We start from the raw sequence: 25,544 nt of genomic DNA on the forward strand, positions 1-25,544 counted from the left end.
GCTTGGTTTCCTGAGCTTTGGTTTTAGGCTTTTAAAGCCTTCTCGTTATGTTTTTATGAAATGCATCTACACACGACATAATTTCCCATCGATGAGGACAGCTCTGGGTCTTTGGAGTCGCATTTTTCTTTATTATTATTGTCTGTGCATATCCAGTTTTAATTGCTTTTAAAGTATTGCTAAGTGCGGGAAGAGCAGCGATGCTGTCGTGAACCAGACTCTGTTCTTGCTTCACTCTCGCGTGGATGTAGTGGCAGGAAAGCCCCGTGGTTGCACGGCGTGCACTTCCCAGGAGCGAGAGGGTAGCAACAGGGAGCGGAGTGCGGAGGGAAGAGCATCCCTGTGTCCTGGGAGAGAGTGAGTGTGAGCAGGGCCAGGAGACGCTGAGGCGGGATCACATGCATGGGAGAAAACCGGCATGTGTGTTACTGTAAGGTCCTAAAACCTTAACTGAAATCTCAGTGATGTGCTGATGGGGAGGCGCTGCTTAAAGGTTGCCTAGTCCAAGCCTGCTGGTGACTTAAGGAGACAGTCTGAGCTCCGATGCTGCTAAAAGGGTTAACTGGGGAAGAGACTCCTCGGAGGCTCCCATCAAACTGGACGTCCTTGTGCCAGACGAGGAGCCCATGACCCTGGTGGAGTCCCTGCCAGCTCTCCAGCCTGCAGCCTCCAGCTCCCACTCTCCTGTTCCCACCCCTCCCCCCCTCAGCCGGCCTCAGCCACGGGCTGTTTAGATGTTGCACACAGTGTCACATGTCCATAACTCTGGTCTGGTGGCCCCCGAGCCTGTCATCTTCCTCATGTTCATCTGACAAACAGTGTCTCTTATCTTTCGAGGACCACCTGTGCCACCTCCTTCATGAAGCCTTCAGGATAATATCAGCCACATCCTTCTAGGCACCTTCTGAGAGTACTGCCAGGGGTTAAATTGTGAGCCCCCAGAGGTATACCCACCCGCAACCTGGAAATGTGACCTTATTGGGAAAAGGGTGTTTGCAGACGGATCAGTTCCGTGGTTAAGCCCACCCTGGGTCAGAGGGTGCTCTAAATCCAGCGTCAGCTCCGTGTATGAGGAAGGAGGGGAAGAGGTCGGAGTGATCTATCTGCAAGCCCAGGAACCAGGAACTGCTGGCTGCCACAGCCACAGGCCGGATTCTCCTCGGCCTCCGGGCACAGCCAGCCCTGCTGACTCCATGTTTCTGCCTTCCAGGACTGACAGGATGCATTTCTGCTGTTTTAAGGCTTCCCTAAGAATTTGATAGTTCTCTCCTGGAACAGCTGTGGTATTGAACTGGGAACCTGGGAGGAGAGCCGTGGTGGGTGTTCCTTCAGGGTCCTGAGGTTCTCGCCCCGTAGCTGGATCTCAGGCGGTGCCAAGGGAATACTTGAGTGGCGTGGGTGAGTGTGAACAGGAGCGGCACAGCCACAACCCGGTGACACTGCGCCCGGAGAGCCGACTGGTTGCGGCCCGACGCCTGTGAGCTGGGGGGGGTCTTTACATTTTTAAAAGGTTGAAAAAAATCAAAAGACTATTCTGTGGCACGTGTCAAGTATATGAAATTCAAATTCCCCGGTGTCCTTAAATAAAAGTCCATTGGCACACAGGCTTCCTCGTTTGTGTCTGTTATTTTTGGCTATTCTGCACCACAACAGTGGAATGGGATTCTGGGGCCGCGGCCCTACGGCCCTCGGAGGGGAGAACATTTACTGTCTGGCCCTTGACAGAGTTTGCTGACCCCTCCTTCGGTTACAAGAGCAGGTTAATGTGAGAACCCTGTGGGATAGAAACAAGGGCTCAGTGTGATAAAAGGAGTCACCTGTACCACCAGGAAGTGATTTAATTTGGGGAACTAATATTTGCCATACAGGTTGGCCAATAATGCAAAGCATCTCATAAGCCAGGTCTAATGTCGGTTCTCATCCCTAGAATAAAAGGTTTTGGGGCGGGCCGTGGGCTTTTCAGGAGAGAGTGCCAGATTTAATCAGCGGTATCTGTCCTGCTGGCCACTGGAGGAGGGAGGGTGCCATCCTCTGTGTCGGTCCATCTGTGCTTACTAAGCCACCCCCGCCACCCTCTTCTTACCTCTAAACAGCATCCTAGGCCACCGGCCTTGTGCCCTTCCCAACAAAGTGTCCACTGCGTCCTGTCTTCCACCAATGATGGCCGTGACCATCTTGACCACCACCCTGTTTCTACCTGGATGAGTCGAACTTTTTAGTCAGCTGTTTTCTCACTTCAGAGATTTGGATTTACTGACCTGTGGTGGCGCAGTGGGATAAAGCGTTGACCTGGGTGTGCTGAGGTCGCCAGTTCAGAACCCTGGGCTTACCTGGTCAAGGCATATATGGGAGTTGATGCTTCCAGCTCCTCCCACCTTCTCTCTCTCTGTCTCTCCTCTCTCTCTCTCTGTCTCTCCCTCTCCTCTCTAAAATGAATAAAAAAAAAATTGGATTTAAAATGCACTCTAATTCTTTTAAGGTTACTCCACGTATTCTAGACTTGTTATAAGAATAATTAGCATTTGTGCTCAAACCCAGGCCTTCTGAGTTGAAATGACATTCCAGTTTCATTGGAGATTGCAGTGGCCACCATTGCATAAATGCTTATTAAGTAACCCCTTACAGCGCTAACTTCAAAATCTTTTAAGTACGTCGTGGTCATAGCAAAGGTAAAGATCTGGTTAAGGCTCGGGAAACTCGAGCCGTGTCAGTCCTGTGGAACTATTTTCCTCCTCATCAGCAAAGTGGGAGATCTGAGACAGGTGTCTTAGGTTTGATTCCTTGAACTAACACATGTCTGATGCACAGGGTGGGGCAGAGGTAGGTTTTTCAGTCGTCCAAATGGAAAATAAATAAATAATAATACAAGAATAAACTTTTGTGTACTCACAACTGTAAACCTACTCTGGCCCACCCTTATGTTGTCAGCAAAAGGCAGCAGTGGCGTGGACAGTTCACACACAAGACTTCAGAGTCAGTGGACTTGAGGCTAACTAACCCAATGAGACTTTGAAGGAATCTTGTGCGTCCTTGCTTATTAAACAGGATATTCCAATGACCTAACTCCACAGTGGCCCCGGGGATTGGGCGAGATGATACCCATGATGTCCTGTGCACCTCCCAAGTGCCCAGTGTCCAGCCTCTTCCCACCGTCATGCCATTTGACTTAACAGCCATGTGGCCTTTCTCAGGTATTGTCTCCATGAACACGTGCTGTTTTCTGTTTATCCCAGAGGAGTCCACAGCGACAACTCGAACTACTCTCCTCAGTCTTGTGAGGCCGTTGGGCAAAGCTGCACGATGTTTAGGAGCCCTCTAGAGATTCTGTAACTGGTTCATAAGACTTGCTGTGTGGCAGCCCCCGTTTTCTCAACGGACAGGTGGTTAACTGCGGAGTTGAAACTAAAACTAGCAACACGGGTATTTTCAAAGCTGAGCTCCAGTGTGGTGATGCCTTGCTGTGGTGAGTGTGTTCACGACCATGACAATGTCTTCAATATTTAGTAAGTACCTGCCCAGGGCCCACTTAGACTGTGTTCTGGGACTTCAAATAGGTGCCTGGTGGGGTCTTCATGGAGGAGGAGGAGAGCAGCGGTTTCTGGGTGCATGAAGAGGGTGTTCGGGCAGAGGAAGCCACGTAAGAACAGATGTGGGCACATACTCTCCCAAATGTGGCCTGAATATACGTACTGACGCAAAACAAGATCTTTCAAGTACTGTTTTTTTGAAAAAAATTCCTGAACTGTGGTGGTATTTTCAAATGATTCTAACATCTGATGTCTTGTAAATACCCTTTGTTTTTCTTCCTGGATTTTCACTTTGTCCCACATGTTCTGAAATGTCACAAAAAAATGTGTTTTATAGGGGCCCATATTCATCCATTTGTCAGGCTCAAGGTGGGCTCTTTAAGGCTCAAAATTCATAGTCTGGTTAAGCGAGGTTTTCTTAAATTGCTTTGACAACTTCCTCTCCGTGTGTGTGTGTGTGTGTGTGTGTGTGTGTGTGTGTGCGTGTGCGCGCGCGCGCAAGTGCTCTTTTGAGAACTTGCTGTATCCACATGTTGGGCTTCATGAACAGCTCTTCTAAATTTATCTTTTCTCTCATTTTTTATCTTGTGACTTTTTGCTCTATTTTGGGGGAAATTTCCTCAACTTTATCTCCTAATCTTTTCGTTGACTTTATTTCTGTTACAGCTTTTATTTCTAAGAAGTGTTTTGTTCTCTTGATGTTGCTTTTAAAATATGCAGGAACCTATTGTTGCCAGCATTGACTTGATTCCGAATCAAAACATATAAGGAGGCTACAGGGAAGAAAATGATAAGTTATATCCCTGATGATCATAGATATAAAAACCCTCAACAAAAATTAGCACACTGAATCCAACAATACATTAAAAAGATCATACACCAGGGTAAGGTGGGATATGTTCCAGGGATACAAGGATGGTTCAACATCGGCAAGTCAGTGTGATACACATTAACAAGATGATGAAAGATAAATCTCCGTAGATGCAGAATATACACTTGATGTGAAGATTAGAGATAAATGTCTGGAAAAGTGACACAAATTTATCATCACTCTCTTTAGTTGTACATTTTTAAAATCTATATGGTTGGTGTCCCCACACTAAAGCTAAGTCTGTGGAGTGGGGACTCCATCTTCCTAACCTTGACATCCCCAGCACTAGAACGGAGACGTTCTGTGGAAAATGTAGACTCAGCCTGGCCTGTGGTGGCGCAGTGGATAGAGCATTGACCTGGAAGGCTGAGGTCTCAGGTTTAAAACTCGGTGCTTACCCGATCAAGGCACATAACGACCAACAATCAATGGACAATTAAAGTGAAGCAACTATGAGTCAATACTTCTTGATCTCCTCCCCCGCCGTAAAATCAATAAATAGAATAGAAGAAAAAAGAAAATGTAGACCCAAAACCTAGAGACTGTAGCTGGCTGATGGCTGGGTCAGCGAGGGGAAGGCTCGGAGAAGCTTGACTTGTTCTGTATAAGAAAAAGGGAGACGGAATGTGGGAGAGAGCAGAAACACAGAAATTTGTAAGATCTGGGAGGGGAGGGGAGGAGAGAAGGGAGACAAAGCAGCAGAAGTGAGTCAGGAAGGGGCACGGAGGGACAGAGAGACGAGGTCTCTATGGAAACTGCTAAACAAAGCTAACCCGAAAAGATAATTATTGGAGACTTCAAGAGAATTATATGTGCTTGCCCGACTAGTGGTGGCACAGTGGGGATCAGTCAGGACACTGAGGTCCCCAGTAGGAAACCCCAAGGTCTTCGGCTTGAGTGTGGGCTTGCCAGCTTGATTGTGGGGTTGCTGCCTTGAGCACGAGGTCATTGATATGATTGCAAGGTCATGGCTTGAAGTCCAAGGTCGCTGGATTGAGTCCAAGGTTGCTGTATTGAGACCCCTGGTATCAACATGATCCTGAGGTCACTGGCTTAAAGCCCAAAATCTGCTGGCTTGAGCCCAAGGTTGCCTGTTTAAGCAAGGGTTAACTGACCAGCCTTGAGCCCCTGTCAAGGCACGTACGAGAAGCAACCAATGAACAACTAAGTCCAGCAACTTCAAGTTGGTGCTTCTCATCTTTCTCTTCCCTTTCTCTCCCTTTCTGTCTCTTTCTCTGTTTCAAATCAATTTTAAAAAGAACAAAGAAAGAAAATAACATGTGCTGGTCAGTGGCCACCCGCACCTCAGTCTCCCCTGAAATCCTAAGTACACTGACGTCGCTGACTCTGGGCCACCACGCCAGGCATGGAGAGCTCCCCGTGAAGTCGCAGCCACAGGAGACTGCTGTGTGAGGTGTGTCAGGGGGAGGCCGTGGGAGCTGTCTACCCGCTTCAGGAGGGAGAGGGAGTGTGTTCTCAGGGTCCCCACATTGCTGCTTCCCCAACAAGAGGCTGTTCTCGGTGTAGGAGGACCAGGGTGCTTCTCTGCTGCTGCACGTTTGCTGCTCCGGACTGTCCCGTTTACATCCCTCAGGGAGGATGTCGGGGCTCCAGGAGGGAGAGCCAGGGAATGGGACAGGGAAGCTGCAGGCTGTTTATGATCATCTTGGTTCTAAGCTAAGATTAACCCAAACCCCTGGACTCACATAACTCATCCCAAACAGCTCAGATGAGTTCTCTTTGGCTTCTAGAATGTCTGAGAGTCAGGGCAGGGCCCTCAGAATGCTGGCGTGTTGTGCAGTGGTATATACGTAAATACAAAATGTGTGTTGGCCCTTTAAGAAGGTGCCTGCGTCTCTGGTTTCTTTGCAGGCAAACCCTGCTTTTCAAGGCCAGGTATCATGTGGGTGCCTCTTCCTGGCTCTGGTGCGCTGAGCGGAAGGGGGGGGGTTAGGCTTTGCGTGTAGCCCCTCTTGTATCACAAGGAACTCCACCTACAGCTGAGACAGCCCTCTTGTTGAGTCCAGCCCGGCAATGGTTGTGCACGAGAGGGAGGAGATGCAGGACCTAAGAATGAACACACAAGACACACATAGAGAAAAGATGGGTACAGGGGACTCCCACCTCTAGGACTGAGAGCCCAGATCTCTGCAGACTCATTGTATTAATTTGTTTCTTTCATCAGTAAGCAAGTTAGCAGAGCATAGGCTCAGGAGCAGAGAAGGATGATTGACTAAAACCTTGCAGCTCTGCAGGAAAGGGTTCAAAGGTTCAGAAGCTTTTATTAAACAATCTTATCAGTGCTTGCTGGGCCATCGTTCTGTCCCTGCAGGACTTGGCCTTGAAATGAGCCTTCCTCTTGTTTCCAAGTCCTCACCAAAGACTTGTCTCAGGGCCGCTTTCTAATCTCCAGCCACCCTCCTCGTGTCCTCCTTTTTGTTTTTGTAAAGATTAACAGAGAGAAAGATGGTTCGGTGGTTGTAGTGGAAGTAAATAGCAAGCATAGGGAGAGACAGGTTTTCCGGGGTTACAGGCATGTTTGTATTTTGTAAAAGTTCTTTAGCACAACTGGTAAGGTGTTTCAAAGTGTCCCAGGGGATGTCAGGTGCTCCCTGAGTGCTTGGAAGTGATTTAGGCGTCCTTTTCTGGGTTCATTTCCGAAGATGGATTCATTATCAGCTCTGGATCTGTGGAACCGGGTTGCTTTCCAGGGCTGATGCCAGTTCATGGTGAGGCTTCACGTTCCTGTTCCTTGCTGGTACTCTAACAGGGCCTGTTGATGACAAAATTGGAAAATACCCTCACCTCCAAGCAAGTAATTTGAGCGGATGCTGCCACTTAGGGCCAGCTAATATATCTCGGTACAATAGAGAGGCTTAGGCCATTGCTCGGCTGGTATAAAATGCCTCTTGGCTGCAGTAAGTCTAGATGAGGAAATATTCAAAAAATTAAGAGTAAACGACTAAGGTGACCAATTCTCCTCCTTTAGGGAGGACATTACTTCTTTTGTAAGTCTCGTCCTCCCTCAAAAAATGTCCTCCTTGCCTGACCAGGTGGTGGTGCAGTGGATAGAGCGTCGGACTGGGATGCAGAGGACCCAGGTTCGGGACCCCGAGGTCGCCAGCTTGGGCGCGGGCTCATCTGGTTTGAGCAGAATCCCACCAGCTTGAACCCAAGGTTGCTGGCTCCAGCAGGGGATTATTTGGTCTGCTGAGGGTCCCCGGTCAGGGCACATATGGGAAAGCAATCAAACAACTAAGGTGTTGCAACGCGCAATGAAAAACTAATGATTGATACTTCTCATTTCTCTCCGTTCCTGTCTGTCTGTCCCTGTCTATCCCTCTCTCTGATTCATTCTCTGTCTCTGTAAAAAAAAACAAAAAACAAAAAAACAACAACAAATAATGTCCTCCTACATGTCCTCTTTTTTGATATTGGAAGACTAATCTGTAAATGTCCGTATTCAATCGATGCAGAGTCAATCTATTGCATGTGATGTGACGTATTTGTATTTGACATGACTATTCGTCAAGGATCAGTACACTGCGGCAAGATGCTATCATGAGACGCATGCGCTCCGCATGGGAGACCTTGAGAGAGCGTGCCATATAACAAGCACACAAATGGCTTTGTGTACTTCTTACTGAAACATGACATAGCACATATGACATTGTAGACTCACGATTATTTCTTTCTCAGTAAACATTCAATCATAGATAGGTAAGCACAATTCATGTGAAATTTAATATGAAGGATATTTCTTGTTCAGATATTTCCAGTATATTGTTACAAGATGATACATTGACAAAAAAAAATTCATTCAATAGAAAAGTATTAATTTAGATAATATTATCTAAATGAGTACTTTCTTCTTACAATTATTATTAAAAATTAATAGGCATGTAAGCATAATTACAATATAAAATATTATAAGTGTTTTTATTATGTATTTATCATATTATAGTATATTATTGTTGCAATGAATAAAATATTTCTTTTATTTACGATATTGTTTTCTTCAATTAATTTTTGTCCTCCTTTTCATTGTAAAAAAAGTTGGTGGCCCTGGCCGGTTGGCTCAGCGGTAGAGCGTCGGCCTGGCGTACGGGGGACCCGGGTTCGATTCCGGCCAGGGCACATGGGAGAGGCGCCCATTTGCTTCTCCACCTCCCCCCCCCTTCCTCTCTGTCTCTTTCTTCCCCTCCCGCAGCCAGGGCTCCATTGGAGCGGAGATGGCCTGGGCGCTGGGGATGGCTCCTTGGCCTCTGCCCCAGGCACTGGAGTGGCTCTGGTTGCAGCAGAGTGATGCCCCGGAGGGGCAGAGCATCGCCCCCTGGTGGGCAGAGCGTCGCCCCTGGTGGGCGTGTCGGGTGGATCCCGGTCGGGTGCATGCGGGAGTCTGTCTGACTGTCTCTCCCCGTTTCCAGCTTCAGAAAAATACAAAAAAAAAAAAAAAGTTGGTTACCTGAAAAAAATGCCTTATAAAATTGTTCTTGTGGGGTGAGTCTCTCCTTCTGGAGCCCCCTATTTTGTTTGTTAAGATAGAATTTTAACGTGTGGTGAGAATGTTCAATAGAGGCCTATCCTGTTGGATTATAAGGACATCCGTAACATTTTTAACATTCCAGTCTTGTAAAGCTATTTGGAATGTCTCAGAAATACAGTAAGGGCCGTTGTCTGTTTTAATTACTTCAGGGCAGTCAAGAATGGTGATGGACTCTAAAGAGGTGAGAAATAGCATGACATGCTGCTTCTTGGTAGCAGGTGTAGCATGAATCATACCTGAATGGGACTCTATACAATAAAGAAAGGAGTTCATAACCATTTCTTTTGCTTATGTACATTACATGGCTATAGTAGAGATAGCTCTTCTCTAAGGAGAGAGCCCTTTTGTTACTGAAATCAAATTGCTGACTAAAACATTTGATATGTCTGTGATGATCTTTATGTTCTTGAATTAAAAGTTTATGTAAACTTGATTTTAGTAATAAAAACTTGAAACCTATTGAGACAATATCCAATTAGACCCAGAAATCCTTTAAGCTACTTTGTTTTTGAAAGATGGGATTCCTTTAAGTTTTCAGGGTTAATTAGTAGCCAATTTTTAAAAATCTTTTTAAATTTATTATTATTATTATTATTATTATTTTACAGAGACAGAGAGAGAGTCAGAGAGAGGGAGAGAGGGATAGGTAGGAACAGACAGATAGGAACAGAGAGAGATGAGAAGCATCAATTATCAGTTTTTTGTTGCGACACCTTAGTTGTTCATTGATTGCTTTCTCATATGTGCCTTGACCGGGGGGCTACAGCAGACCGAGTAACCCCTTGCTCGAGCCAGCAACCTTGGGCTCAAGCTCGTGAGCCTTGCTCAAACCAGATGAGCCCGTGCTCAAGCTGGCGACCTCAAGATTTCTAACCTGAGTCCTCCGCATCCCAGTCCGACGCTTTATCCACTGCGCCACCACCTGGTCAGGCAGTAGCCAATTTTTAAATGTGAGATATACCAAGTATTTTATTTAAGGTAGAGAATTAGAGCTTGTCCTAGAGCATCAAGTATTTTATTTATGAATCGAATTAGAATGAAATCTGAAAAATTCAGCACTATTTAAATCAGTTTTTAGTATTTAAGACAATAGGTGGGACTCTCTGTATATCCCTGGCGTGTTATTGTTTATACTTGTAGCCTTCCCAGGTGAAAGCAATATGTCATTTTATAGACATATTTAAACAGGTATTATATGATTTTATTATTATTGAAAAACACTGGCAATTCACAGGAATAGTTGGTAATAGATTATGTGGATTTTGGGGAATAACTTTTATTTATAGTGTTAAGATTTTGTATAAATTTATTTTACTGGAAAGCTAGAATTACAAGGGCTTGTACAAAGAATTATAATATTTTAAAAGTAATTTAAAGGGAAATGCCCTTCTATAGTCCTTAGACAACTATATGCTTACTTTTATTTTTAATATTATGTATAAATATATTTTAAATTTTATTTGTTTTTAATAATTTTAAGGTGACCTGACATTTTACAACAAAAAGACTCCTATTTGGGTGCTCTACAATCCCGAGCCATATGTCCCTTCCCACACTTAAGACAGGATGACCTGGTCATCATTGGTGAAGTTTGAGCTAAGTAAATTCTGTTGTTTGGCTCCTAGAAACCATTAAATATATTACAGTGGTACCTTGAGATATGAGTTTAATTCTTTCTGTAACTGAGCTTGTAAGTCGGTCAACTCATATATCAAACAAATTTCTTCCATTTAAAATAACTGAAATAGATTTAATCCATTCCAGCCCTGTGAAACATCCCCAAACCATCCTAAATTATGAAAAAAGACATGTTTTTAATTAAGAAATACACATGTATACTTTACCAATGCATAACAAAACATATGAAATAAAAAAAAGTGTTATTTAGTACTGTATTCTTACCTTGGAGACAGACGAGTGCGGCTAACGGAGGTAAATGGCAGAGGAGGAGGGAGGGAGGAAGGGATGCAGGCACTGTAGACACGTAAACTAAAACTGCACTTTCTTAACACTGCATGTAAACTAAAACTGCATTTTCTTTACTTTAAACAAAACTAAAACTGCACTTTCTGTACTTAAAATGAAATCACAAAAACTTAATTGTAAAAAAATGCACTTTCTTAACTTTAAACTTAACCTAAGCTTAACATTACATATTTTTCATTTAATCATCACCTGTTTTTGCCTTTTGGGCTGCACTTTTGGCACTTTTACTTGCAGGACTTTTGAATAAAAATCTATTTGAAGAGGTTTGCTTTTGCCTACCTTTTAAAATGTTACGGAAATATGACAAGTGTCATTAAAAAGTGCTGAAGCATGACCAGTTGAAACTTTTTCTGGCTGTTTCTTTTCAATGAAATTTGAAAGCTTCTCCCACATTGCCAGCATGTCTTTAATTTCACTTGTTGAAATCACTTCCTCCAATTCTACCTCCTCCTCACTACTAATCTCTTGCAGAAGCTCCATATGTTGCATTATCTGTAGCTCCTTCAACTCATCTGTAGCTCCTTCAACTCCTCAGTTGAGAGCTCCTCCTCATGTTCCTCGATGAGCTCCTTTACGTCACTCTCATCTACTACCAGACCCATAGACTTTCTGAGGGACACAATCTCCTCCAACGCTTCTACCTCGGTCTCGGTCTCTGGTTTGAATCCTTTGAAGTGCCTGTCTGTAACAACATCAGGCCATAACTTTTTCCATGCCGAGTTCAAGGTTTTTCTTGTAACCTCTTGCCATGCCAAGTCAATAATGCGTAAATATATCACCATGTTGTAGTGATCTTTCCAAAACTCTTGAAGGGTTAGAATTGTATTCTCAGTCACCTCAAAGCAGCGGTGGAACAAGTGCTTGTGTAAAGCTTTTTTAAGTTGGAAATGACCTGCTGATCCATAGGTTGCAAGATTGAAGTCGTGTTGGGTGGGAGGTAGAGGACTTTCACAAATTTGAACTCATCGGGAATTTCATCTTTCAGACCAGATGGGTAGGTTGGAGCATTTTCAAGGATTAGTAATGCTTTCATCGGGAGTTTATTTTCTTGAAGATATTTCTTCACTACAGGACCAAAGACAAGATTTACCCACTCAATAAAAAACTGCCACGTAACCCATGCCCTAGCATTGGCACACCACATAACCTGCAGTTTTTCTTTAAGAATCTTGTGAGTCCTAAAGGCTCGAGGATTTTTGGAATGATACACTAGCAGTGGCTTTACTTTACAGTCACCGCTAGCATTTGCACACAATGCAAGGGTCAGATGGTCCTTCATGGGTTTATGGCCTGGCAGCTTCTTCTCCTCTGTGGTGACGAAAGTCCTCTGGGGCATTTTTTTCCCAAAACAATCCTGTTTTGTCACAGTTGAACACTTGTTGGGGGATGTAGCCTTCCTTTGCTATAAGCATAGCAAAACATGTGATGTACTCCTCAGCTGCCTTAACGTCAGCACTCACAGCTTCACCATGCCTCACCACTGAGTGGATGCCAGATCTCTTCTTGAAATTTTCAAACCAGCCATGACTTGCCTTAAACGTATCTTCTGCTGCCTCTTTTGAGGTTGATGGTTCTTTCTTCTTTAAGTCGAGGTAAATAATACATGCCTTTTCGCATATTACAGTCTCCGTCACTGTATCTCCTGCCAGCTCTTTCTCTTTCACCCACACGAGCAGAAGCTTCTCCATTTCTTCATGGATATTTGTCCTTAATTGGGACAGAATTGTAGTTCCTTTTGCTGGATTTGCACTTTTGATGGCATCCTTTTGTTTAAGGATGGTACAAATTGTAGATGTATTGTGGTCGTACAACCTTGCCAGTTCAATCACTTATATACACCACACTCATGTTTTTCTGTTATTTCTTGCTTCTATCAATATCATTCTCTTCTTCTTCTCACCAGTGTCCTTTACACTCTCTTTCTTAGGCCCCATGATAGCACACAAAAAGTTAGTAAAAAATGCAAAAATGATGCAAGAACAAGTACAACACATGAGATTTCACTTGATTCTGCGGCTAACACGTGAGAAAGAATGAGATGCTGGTGTTGTGCTGCCGATACTGAACCCATGTGCCAACTAGTGGCAGCTTCCTGAATCACGACTTGTATCTCGGAATTTTGCTCGGATCTCGAACAAAAATACAGGCCGAGACACAGCTCGTATCTTAAAAAAATTGTATATTGGTCTGCTCGTATCTCAAGGTACCACTGTATTTGGAAAAGGTCAGAATAGCTAGGATTAAATATTGCAATAGTTAAATTTTAAATTTCTTTGTGAATCCATCAGGGTCCTAGATAAAGTCAGGAAAATCTTTCATTAGGTTAATTCTATTATACAATTGATGGTTCCTTTTTACCTGAAACCAGCTTTTTTTTAAAGGGAACTACTAGAATTTTTTGAATTATTCCTGCTTGAATTTCTATTCTTATTTTCCCTAGGTCAGTCAGGACTGGTAGGAGAGGTGGCCAAGATAGAAGAGGAAGGAAGAAGGGAGGAGAAGGAAGAGTCCAGACAAGGAAGCTCAGATAGCAAGTAGTGGAGAAGCTGTAGAAGGAGAGGAATGGGGGCTTAGCATTCATTACCTTCAAAGGCCTTCATTACTTCAGAGACAGTCTTTCAATTTTTTTTCCAAAAAATTTATCTGTGCTTCTCCCAGAAGCCTTTATTTCTAGTCAACATCTGCTTTACATTGATTTAATATTAATTTTAGAGTTGGCATTTTCTAATTGAGCACACAGGAAAAAAATCACTTTGGAAGGATTACAAATTCCCCACTTTTGGCTACTTCAAGCTGAAATTTTTCCATTTCAGTGTGGTAAAGTACCAAAGAGGAAAAGTCAGGCTTCTTGCAAAAGCTTTCTGGCTTGCAAGGATGACTGAGTCATTTAGTTTAACTATAGAATAAAAGTTATCTGAAGAACTTCCTTTCCTTTTCAATAGGAGACAATGTTTGCATGCCCTACACTGATTTTAACTCTCCCTCCCTTCCTGGAGTCCTGAGAGTAACATATACCTCTAGGCAAAGGGAAGGGAGATAGACACTAAAAGATTTGTGAATGTCTTTGATATGTAAAACAACATCACTATTGTGTTACCTTGAAACTTTTAATGTTTTTATAGATCCCCTAGACAAATGTTGTAAGCTTGTTAATGATTGTGTCATGCTCCACCTCCTTTTCCCCCAACCTGTATGTGGTCAAGGCTATATAACCAGCCTTAGAGCTATATTCGGCACTGCACGATTTAGGTCAGCTATACCCTGTGTTAGTCATATGCAGCCAGCTTAATCAATAAATCTCCTCTTAAAAGTTCTTCTGGCCCTGGCCAGTTGGCTCAGCGGTAGAGCGTCGGCCTAGCGTGCGGAGGACCCGGGTTCGATTCCCGGCCAGGGCACACAGGAGAAGCGTCCATTTGCTTCTCCACCCCTCCGCCACACTTTCCTCTCTGTCTCTCTCTTCCCCTCCCACAGCCAAGGCTCCATTGGAGCAAAGATGGCCCGGGCGCTGGGGATGGCTCTGTGGCCTCTGCCTCAGGCGCTAGAGTGGCTCTGGTCGCAACATGGCGACGGCCAGGATGGGCAGAGCATCGCCCCCTGGTGGGAAGAGCATCACCCCATGGTGGGCGTGCCGGGTGGATCCCGGTCGGGCGCATGCGGGAGTCTGTCTGACTGTCTCTCCCCGTTTCCAGCTTCAGAAAAATGAAAAAAAAAAAAAAAAAAAAAAAAGTTCTTCTGTATCCTGCCTTGGTGTCTCTACGTAAACCCGTGGAATGCTAATTTACAACATCAGTAGATACTTGCAACTTAACCTGCAGGATTATTATTGGGGGGGGGGGCTGGTGTGCTTGGGGCTTGTTGGCCTTAAAGGTATGATTGCCCATGTTAATTTTAGTTTTTTTTGTATATCTGAAGAATCTGAACAAATTTCTAAGGATATTGTATAGTGGGTTCAAGGGAGCTACTTGTGGGTTGAGCTCCAAGGGAATTTTACTTCTCAAGTTATCTTGAAACCTCTTTTGTGTCTCAGTTTCTCTCCCTGGATGAATGATACACCGTGAGGACTCTGAGCATTAAGTAACCAGCCTCCCTGGATGGGTCAATTTTTAAATTACAGTTGAATTTGGAAGTCCCTGTGAAGCGACCTACACATCATGAGAAATGCCCTCACAATACCTCCACAGAGATTCTTAGTCCCCTAAGAATACTCAAGATTTGAATGGGAGAGAGGAAGAGTCCCTTATTTTCAGAGCTGAACAAGTCCAGGCTCTCATTTATCCAGCAAAGGTTTTCTTTGTTCAGACTCACAGTTAAGTATTTCTAGTTGAAAAAGGCCAAAATTAAAAACCAGCCATCCATTATTTATCCTGCTGTTTCACAGACCTCACTGCAGTTTTACACACAAACAAGACAATTACAGTACAGAGACATGATCATGACACATAAATAAATCTGATTGATCCTAATAGCAGAGTTGTTACTTGGCCCCCAACTCCAAAGACAATGAACACAGAGTATAGCAATCAGCATGGTAAGACCTTATAGAGTACAAACTAAAGAAACCAGCTTAGGATCCAAAATTCCAGTCTATTTAAATTTAAATGAGTGCTCTTTACATATTTCAGTTTTGAGGCAACAATGCAGGAATGAAACTATTTTATTTAGTTCAAATATTAGAGCCAGCATTTCCAATTTTTGTATGCAAGTATTTAATTCAGGCCTTAAAAGAGCCATATTTTGTCTATGTTTAGTTGATATTATTTTATAGATTTATAAGTATAGGTTAACCAATTAGAATTCAACCTAGGGAGGCTATCCTTAGGCATGGACAAGGTGTTACTCATTTTGTTACAATATTAGATGAAAACTAAACAGACACCAGATTAGACATACTAGAGAGGAACCCAGGATTTCAGTGCACAACCAGAAGAGAAAGATGCCTGCCTGATCTCAGGCAGGGCGTTTAGTGACAGGGGTGCTGGAGGAAGGAACTAGCAGAAGCTCCCTGAGTAAATACACACTCAGCAGCTGCTTGGGAAGCATTATAGTCAGGTCCTCCAGAGTCCCCTAGCCTGGGACTAAGTTCAAGGGAAAGAACAGGGAAGAAACAAAATGATGGTTCAGGGGATTGTAGCTAAAACATTAAAGAAAATAAGAAAAATTCAGGATTGTACAATAACAGTGGAAGTTGTAGCTTTAATAGTATCTGGGTCTCCTAACATTAACCCTTCTTGAAGACAATTTTCCATTAAGGAAAGAGTATGACTCTTCCAAGGTCCAAGAGGAAGAAGTGGAGGATAGGGAGGAGCTGGAGGCTCCTTAGAGGCAAGGGAGGAGGAGAAAAAGGTGTTTTGTCTTCCTTATCGGCCTCCTCAAATTCTTCATCTCCCCCATCATTATCATCATCAGTTTGTTCTAAACTGATGATCTAAAACAGGTTTCACTGAAGTCCAAGTTGGCTAGATAGTGACTGGCAATGGAACACCTTGAATATGTAATTTTTTCAACTTTGTCCTACCTTTTCCTAGTCATGTAGATCTAGACTTCCTAAAGTAGGGAGCCTAGTGCAATGCTTCCCAATTACTTGTAATCATTCCAAAAGTTTTGCCTCATTGGCTTTAGCCCTGCCAGTCTTCAACAATTGTTTTAAGGGACAGATATAGGGACAGCATTTCATAGCACTGTCCCAGTTTGTTGTAAAGTGACCAGCGAGTTCCACAAAGACACCCAGTCCAGATGAATTTTTGAGGAGTTTATTCAATTAAGCCAGCTACTACACAGGGCAAAATCCCAAATCACGTAGGCCCCAATACTATTCTGAGCCTGCTTTTATAGACAAAATCACATAGTGGTTGGGGTGAGTATGGAGGGGTTTGTGATCCCTTTGTCTAGAGGTATACATCACTCTCGTGACTTTAGGATGAGAGCGTGAGTCAGAGTGTAAGAATTCTTAATTAAGGTACATAAACATTCTTTCTAAAGGCTTTTAAGAAAAGAGAAGTGAAGGGATTCTCAGATAAGTTCCACCTTTCTTGCTCTGTAGTTAAATTATGACTTAGCTGACACAGTTGCTCTTGCAAGCCCTTCCTCCTGCAGTCTTCTCTTTCCTTTCTCCACAGAAAGGAGGGGGTAGTAGGCTTGACTTTTCCTCTTTATAATGGCATTGCTAAATGCTAAGTTTTATAGTTTCTTGGCACCTTATCACAAGTTCCCCATTGTTACCCTGTATTGTCCTGAGGATGGCCTTCCAACTTACCCGTGATGGACTAAACTGAGGCTTCTACTTCCCCTCAGGGTCCAGCAGTTATTTCCTTACTTTATCATTCTGGCGATCCTTTTTCCAATCATGGCCCATGTTGGGTGCCCATTGCTGAGATCAGATCAACAATGGGTGTGCATGAGAAGAAGGAGTTGCAGGACTTAAGAAAAACACACAAGACATACATAAAGAAAAGATGTGTACAGGGGACTCCCAGCCTCTTGGAGCGAGAGCCCAGATCTCTGCAGATTCATGGTATTGATTTATTTCTTTCATCAGTAAGCAAGTTAGTAGAGCATAGGCTCAGAAGCAGAGAAGGATGACTAACACCTTGCAGGTATGCAGGAAAGGGTTAAAAGGTTCAGAAGCTTCCACTAAACAATCTTATCAGTGCTTGCTGAGGCAGCGTTCTGTCCCGCAGGAGATGACGTTTCAAAGTTCACACCAAAGACTTGTCTCAGGGCAGCTATCTAATCTCCAGTCACCCTTCTACACCTTCAGTGTCTCAACCATTGCCCCTGGGAATAGGCCAGCCCTTCCGAGTCTCCCCTCTTCCCACTGGTCTTGAGGTGGCTTCTTCTGTGAGTCCTTGGTTACCAGACTTCTCTTCAGCCAGCCTGCAGCTGGTTGTTCAGGTCGATTCTTCCCCAGTTTACTTGTCACCCTAGTGTGGTCCCGGGCAGAGGTGAGTGTAGCCCCCTCTCGTGGTCACCCTGCATCTGACCTGGGAGCTGAGATTTCCAGACCCAGACCTCAGCCCTAGACCTGGTCCTCTGGGGGACACAAGGCCAATGTCCTGTCGTATTTCCCAGGACATTGCTCTGCAAAGCGGGTCAGGGACCTGCTGCCGGAAAGAATCCCCGACGGACAGAGCACAGCTCTCTGATCTCTGGAGTGAGTCTGACCTGCGGCATCTGGAGGCTGGACGGAGCCCGCTCATCGGAACCTTTCCCTGTGAGACACACACATACAGCCTGGTGAGTTCTACCCGGGACCAGGGGTGAACAAGAAGAGAGGACGCTGTGGTCAGAGACAGCGATGTTCAGAGTAGGGTTGTGAGACGAGCAGAGGGGTTTCTGGTTTGTTCTAGTTTGACACCCCACCCCCAAAGTTAGCACTTCTCCCCGGGTCCTCCCTGCTAAGGAAGAGTTCTGGTAGCAACGTGCCTCCCTGGAAGGCTAAGGGGTGTGTCTGTGATACAGTTTTTTTCACCCATTTTCACCCTATTCCCTTTACCAACTGTCAGCCCATTCCCTGTTCCTATGGTCTGTTTCTGTTTTATTATTTTTCTATTTTTTTCTTCCTTTGGAGAGAGAGAGAGACAGAAAGAGAAGGAGATGAGAAGCATCAACTCATACTTGTGGCACTTTAGTTGTTCATTGATTGCTTTTTCGTATGTACCTTGATCGTGGGGGGGGGGCGTGTCAAGTAGAGCCAGTGACGTCTTGCTCAAGCCAGTTACCTTGGGCTCAAGCCAGCAACCCTTGTGCTAAATCAGGGACCATGGAATCGTGTCAGAGTAGCTACACTTAAAGCTGACGACTCCTCACTGATTCTGATGAGCCTGCACTCAAGCCAGTGACCTTGGGGTTTTGAACCTGGGACCTCAGCATCCCAAGTCAATGCTCTGTCCACTGTACCACCATCAGGCAGGGGGATCTGTTTCTGTATGTTGTGTTTATTCATTTTTTTCAAGATTCTATGTATAAGTAGTATAATCATATGCTACTTGCCTTTCTCTGTCTGACCTATTTCACTCAGCATAATGCCTTCCTGGGTCTTCCATGCCATCGCAGACGTCAAGATTTTTTATCTCACCATCTGCTGCCACCTTCGGGAGGGCTGCACTCTTGTTCCAGTTCAGTCATAGCCAGACTGTAGAGAGTCTTCAAAGCACGGGCTCTGCAGCACTGAACATAGGTAACTCGCCCCACACAAAACGCTGTCCTCTAGGAAGGTGATTAAAAAATTGTATCATTTGGCCTGACCTGTGGTGATGCAGTGGATAAAGCATTGACCTGGAATGCTGAAGTCGCTGGTTCAAAACTGGGCTTGCCTGGTCAAGGCACGTATGGGAGTTGATGTTTCCTGCCCCAACTTCTTTCTCTCGATCTCTCTCCCCCCTCAAAATTGAATAAATAAATCCTTAAAAAATCTTATGTTAGCCAGAAATAACTAAAGTGGCATGAGAAACTACGTAATTTTAATTTATGGAACATCATTGACCTCCTCTTTGTCACTTTCAACCAATTAAGGAAGTGCTCACAGGTCCCCTGACCTGGCAGGGACTCCCAGTCTAGGTATCTCATCTCTGCTCACTGAAGACACCCTGCCAGATAGTTATCTAAGGAAGACCTAGGGCCGTCCCAGCTGACGTAGGGACCATTTGCACACACATGTTCTTTCCCTGTGGAGACAGGACAAAGGCCTATGAAATATTCAAGTCACTGTCAACTCTTTCTGAATGACACATGAAAACTCATTGAATCTCTTCTGTAAGACTCACCTGGTCTTTGTACTTCTCTTCTCTCTGCTCCTAGCAACATGCCCTCCATGTTTGAGAGAGCTACCAAGGCATTGGTCAAGGAGATTGGAGACAAAGAACTGAAGCCTGTCAAATGCTTGTTAAATGCCACCAAAATATGTCGGTTTTCCATAGTAGCGAGGAAGAAGGCTCACTCACTGTTCTGGGAACTACCTGACATTCCACTTGACGTCTCCCTCTTGCACATCCTCGAACCAGGCACTTCAGCCCCAGGTATTGTCAGCCAGGGGCGTAGGAGGCCAGGGCTGTAAAGAAAGGTCAGAGAAAAAGGGTGGAATATGTCACACATTTTGAGACCCCCACACAGGGGGACCTCAGGATCGGTCTCGCTTATGGGCAACGGGAAAGGAACTAAGATTATTTGAAAACTTTACTAACTATGAACACAAATTCATTTAATACTGACAGCAGCATCATGAGCCAGGAATATGATCTCCAGTTTACACAACAATAAATAAAAGCTTATGAAATAATTTATTATAAGTTACATAACTGGGAACTGGGAGGAGTTGGATCAAACCCAAGCCTGTCTGGCTCCAAGTCCCAAACATTTACTGCTTGTGAGCCCCTCTCCTGGGGCTGACACTGTGCCTGGAGAGATGTTGTGGGTCTCCTGGACCCAGGTGCAAGTGACATCATCATTTCTCAGGTGTAGGACATCATCCCTGTCATCCAGCCCCTGGGTGGACACAAACACTGTCCTCAGTGGTAATGTACACTCACAGGATGAATTGATGAGTTAGCTTTCTGGCTGAGAGACTCAGTTGAGTAGGAGGGTGGGGCGATGAGGGCTCAGTCGTTCCGTCTCCATCCATCTCCCAGCTGGTCCCGAGGGAATTCCGGGCTAACGCTCAGCCCACCTTGTCTGGTTCAGATGGTGCCGTGAAAGCTCCTGTCCTCTTCAGTGACACTGTGTTCAAGAAGCAGCAGGCGGGTGGCAATATGGATGCTGGGGCAGGTGTGAACTTCTCGGAGGAGGCCACTCAGTGCCATGGGTCCTCCTTCGAGTATCAGATTGTCACCACCCCACATGAAACCTGGACAGAACTTCAGAAGAGGTGAGGACACAGGAGGGGAAGGAGCTGGTCAACAGCCCCCAAGCGGTGCTGTCCTTGTGGGCAAGGGGGTGTCTGATAGACTTTGTCCTGAGGTTCAGAATGAAGAGAATGGCATGTTTGATCGTGCGGCTCTTCTGGGCATTCATACATTCATTCATTCACTAATGGTTATTAGTTATCTAATAAATATTTATTAAAGCTGCAATTATCCATTCCTATACTATCTATTGTGAGGTGAGAATTGAGTCATGACAAAACAGGTAAAAATTCCTGTCCTAAAATGTATTTAGTGGGGCAGGGGACATGCAGTGAGTGAGAAAATAAGCAGTAAAGAAGAAGTTAACAAAGTAATAGTTTAAGGGAGACAGTGGCTCTGAAACTTTGATTAAATAAAGTTCTCCCAGTGTCTTAGGATTTAATTGAACTCGGTGCCCATTGAAAATACAGATCTTCAAATATCCTGTAAGGGCTCATGTCAGAAGCCGATCAATAGCTGCTGGTTGACACAGTCACAGCAAAGAAGAGGCACAATGATACCTCCCCCTTTAACTTTCTGAATTAATTGGTTTTTTATCCCCCCTTTTCTGGGTTTGTGTGCTATCATTTATGGCACAGGGATAATAGCCCCGTGCTTTCCCTGCAGATTCTCAGTGATTTCTTTGGAAATGAGACAGAGGGTGTGAATTCCACAGAAAAGCCTGTAAACCCCCTTGCCTGGGCCCATAGACATAGGAGGCTGGCTATGATATCCCCCCAAAAGAGCTAAGTCTGTGGGAAAATTCCATCCTATAAATTATGTTAGGGAAAAATGGACTGTGACTTATGAATAGTTAGGAAACAGGTAACTATACACAAAAACACCTTTGAGCCTTCACCTAATCCATTACTTTACCTCCCTAGCCTTTTCATATAATAGAATAGAAAAACTTTCCGTTCCTCTTACATACCTGACCTTCAGGTGGTGGAACACTCTGAGAAAAATAAAGTTAGAACTTAACTAGTATATGAATATAGTAGACAAATACAATTTGACTAGACAATAGGCCATTAGGTAAGGTAGAGTTATTAATCAGCACTGACCTTTTAGAAGCTTGCACAAAAACCGTTGTTGCTGTTTACAAGTCATTGTATAACTATATGTACTTAGAATGGCTTACCGCCTGATTTATAGCTTATAGAAATGTACTAACCTGTTTCTGAAATATTTACCCATACTGAAACAAAAACAATTATTATTATTATTATTATTTTTTTTTGTATTTTTCGGAAGCTGGAAACAGGGAGAGACAGTCAGACAGACTCCCGCATGCGCCCGACCGGGATCCACCCGGCACGCCCACCAGGGGCGATGCTCTGTCCACCAGGGGGCGATGCTCTGCCCCTCCGGGGTGTCGCTCTGCCGCGACCAGAGCCACTCTAGCGCCTGGGGCAGAGGCCAAGGAGCCATCCCCAGCACCCGGGCCATCTTTGCTCCAATGGAGCCTTGGCTGCAGGAGGGGAAGAGAGAGACAGAGAGGAAGGAGGAGGTGAGGGGGGAGAAGCAAATGGGCGCTTCTCCTATGTGCCCTGGCCGGGAATCGAACCCGGGTCCCCCGCACGCCAGGCCCACGCTCTACCGCTGAGCCAACCGGCCAGGGCCAAAAACAATTATTAATCAATGAATTCTTCATACCATGTGATTGTAACTTAGTGTATAAAAATAAAGCTATACTAGCCATTGGCAGAGATGCCTGGCACATGAGCTAAAAGAATTCGGCTCTCTCACTCGTTTCGTGCCGACACTGTCCATTCCTGTGGGACCCCTGGATCCACCCCAGGGCGGGACCCCGGCAGGCTCAATAAGGAACTGATGTCCTTATGTGTTTTAGAAACAGAGCTTCCAATTTAAACAGTATTCTTGTCAATGCAAAAAGTTACTAAATTAAGCATTTAATTAAAATCACACTCAATTTAGAGACTAACAGTAACTTTAAGAGGGCAAGGCCCCATCTCTGTATTTCTGGTGTCTTGTAAATAAGACTCTTATTAGAACTTACATTTACAGAGACTGTCAATGGTGTAAAAGAGTATTTGGGTTTCCTTAGCTCAGCGGTTTTGAACCTGTGGGTCGCGACCCCGGCGGGGGTCGAACGACCAAAACACAGGGGTCGCCTAAAGCCATCGTAAATACATATTTCATTTAAAAATGTAATGTATCGGAAATACATATTTCATTTAAAAATGTAATGTATCGGAAATACATATTTTATTTAAAAATGTATTGTATAATAAATATGTATTTTCCGATGGCTTTAGGCGACCCCTGTGTTTTGGTCGTTCGACCCCCGCCGGGGTCGCGACCCACAGGTTGAGAAGCGCTGCCTTAGCTGTAGGAAAACAAAATAAAATTTGTCCTGGAAAATTTTTTAGCAGTTAAAGAGGTTTCAGTTTCATTGATGCATTTTATTATCTACCTCCAAGAAAAAGAAATAAACCCGACATCAAAACTTGAAATGGGAAGAGAAAGGCAAGGAGATACTTTTAACGAATGGATGTGGGGGCAGGACCTGTGTTTCGCCTAAAGTTACAGGGGTCCTCGGGTTACAACAGTCTCGACATATGACGTTTCAAGTTCACGACACTCACTCCCATTACAACTCTAAGGAATTGAGACGTGAGTGTTTCGGCTTACAGCATTAGCACTGTACATACAGACCACGTGGGCGCAGCAGTTTGTTTGCACACGGGAGAAGAACACGCAGTAAGGCGGCATATGAGTGAGGGAGCTGGCGTCCCCCAGTACGCTTACCTGCGCCCTTGTGGTCCGTTAAAAGCGCAAGTGTTCGTTCGGTGTTAGGTTAGTATGTGTTTCAACTTACACCAAAATTCAGGTTACGCCACTGCCATAGGAAAGGAACTGTGCTCTTCCTGGTCCTGAGGAGGCTAACCCAGGGTGACCCAAGAGGATGCCTCTTACCACTCTGACCCTCCCCTCTCCCAGGAAACTGAGGGGCCCAGAGCCGTCATTTCTGGAGGCGTGTCAAAAAGCAGCGATGAACCTGTATGTGGTGACGGAGACCGTGGAACTGATTAAGGATACTGAGCTGAAAGATCGCAGCAGTGGGAGTATCGTGGGAAAATTCTCTGTCAATCTGAAAATATGTGGCAAGGTAATGCGGTGGGTACACCTATCGATACAATAGGAACTACATTGAATTGTGTGGTATGACACCAGCTTTTGGTGCGTGATGGACTCTGGCAAACCTGAAGGGGTGACTGCCACACTGTGTCCATGTTCAGTTTATGCTGAAGGAAATGAGGGACCATTGCAACAGCAGACAAGAAATATCTGACTTCTTCCAATATGCTCAGACTTTTATTTATTTATTTGTTTGTTTATTTATTTATTAATATTTTTTTGTATTTTTCTGAAGTGAGAAGCAGGGAGGCAGAGAGACAGACTCCTGCATGCACCCCACCCGGGATCCACCCGGCATGCCCACCAGAAGGTGATGCTCTGCCCATCTGGGCTGTTGCTCTGTTGCAACCAGATCCATTCTAGTGTCTGAGGTGGAGGTCATGGAGCCGTCCTCAGTGCCTGGGCCAACTTCGCTCCAATGGAGCCTTGGCTGCCGGAAGGGAAGAGAGAGAGAGAGAAAAAAAGGAGAGGGGGAAGGGTGGAGAAGCAGATGGGTGCTTCTCCTGTGTGCCCTGGCTGGGAATTCCTCAGACTTTTAATATGTTTTCTTTATCTGCAGTGAGAATTCATCGATATAGGATTTTTAACTTTTTTTTCCCCCAGAGACAGATTGAAAGTCAGAGAGAGGGATAGACAGGGATGGACAGACAGGAACGGAGAGATGAGAAACATCAATCGTTAGTTTTTTGTTGCGCGTTGCGACATCTTAGCTGTTCATTGATTGCTTTCTTATATGTGCCTTTACTGTGGGCCTTCAGCAGACCGAGTAACCCCTTGCTCGAGCCAGCAACCTTGGGTCCAAGCTGGTGAGCTTTGTTCAAACCAGATGAGCCTACGCTCAAGCTGGCGACCTCGGGGTCTCGAGCCTGGGTCTTCTGCATCCCAGTCCGATGCTCTATGCATTGTGCCACCACCTGGTCAGGTGGATTTTTAACTTATTTTTGTTCACCGTGCTTGGAGTTCTCTGAGCTTCCTAGATCTGTGTTTTGGTGTCTGACATTAATTTGGGGAAATCCTCAGTTATCATTGCTTGAATTATTTTTATTCTGTTTCTCTCTTTTCCTTCTATTCTCATTACATGTATGTTACCACTTTTGTAGATGTCTCACAATTCTTGGATATTATGTTTCATTTTAAGTCATTTTTCTCTTTGCTTTTCAGTTTGGAGATTTCTTTTGAGACATCTTCAAATGCAGTGGTGTTTATTACACTTGTGTCTGGTCTGCTAATGAGCCAATCAAAGGCACTCTTTATTTCTGTTGTAGTATTTTTTATCTCTAGCATTTCTCTTTGATTTTTTCTTTAGAGTTTCCATCTCCCATCTACTCTTGCATTTTGTCTGTTTTCCATTAGATCTCTTAAGATATTAATCACAGTAGTTTAGTATTCCCGAATGATTCTAACATTCCTCTTATATCCGAGTCTAATTCTCAGCTTTCTCTGCCTCTTCAAACTGTTGTTTGTAGCCTTTGAATATGCCTTGTAATGTTTTTGTTGAATGTTGGATACAAGCTATGTAATAAATGGAACTCTGGGCCCTAGCCAGCTGGTTCAGTAGATAGAGCATCGGTCTGGTG

The 25,544-nt window shown here is 44.5% G+C and overlaps 1 protein-coding gene and 1 long non-coding RNA gene across 4 annotated transcripts in view; both read left to right on the forward strand.

Moving 5' to 3' along the window:
- The first annotated feature begins 3,319 nt into the window (after positions 1 to 3,319).
- LOC136329466 (gasdermin-C-like) overlaps positions 3,320 to 25,544 on the forward strand; it is a 123,425-nt gene continuing 101,200 nt past the window's right edge. For 2 of the 3 annotated variants that reach the window (XM_066265665.1, XM_066265667.1), the window contains exons 1-5: positions 3,320 to 3,463; positions 3,555 to 3,637; positions 19,727 to 19,944; positions 20,606 to 20,789; positions 23,770 to 23,938. In XM_066265665.1, the coding sequence (XP_066121762.1) occupies positions 3,573 to 3,637; positions 19,727 to 19,944; positions 20,606 to 20,789; positions 23,770 to 23,938 (636 nt within the window). In that variant the 5' untranslated portion in view covers positions 3,320 to 3,463; positions 3,555 to 3,572. The remainder of the gene's footprint in view (positions 3,464 to 3,554; positions 3,638 to 19,726; positions 19,945 to 20,605; positions 20,790 to 23,769; positions 23,939 to 25,544) is intronic. The other variant, XM_066265664.1, reaches the window with a different exon arrangement.
- Positions 17,688 to 19,084, forward strand: LOC136329468 (uncharacterized). Its single transcript, XR_010730200.1, has 3 exons — positions 17,688 to 17,871; positions 17,999 to 18,163; positions 18,948 to 19,084. It is a non-coding gene; the product is annotated as an uncharacterized lncRNA (long non-coding RNA).

Source organism: Saccopteryx bilineata, chromosome 3 (genome assembly GCF_036850765.1).
Source record: "Saccopteryx bilineata isolate mSacBil1 chromosome 3, mSacBil1_pri_phased_curated, whole genome shotgun sequence".
Lineage (NCBI taxonomy): Eukaryota > Metazoa > Chordata > Mammalia > Chiroptera > Emballonuridae > Saccopteryx > Saccopteryx bilineata.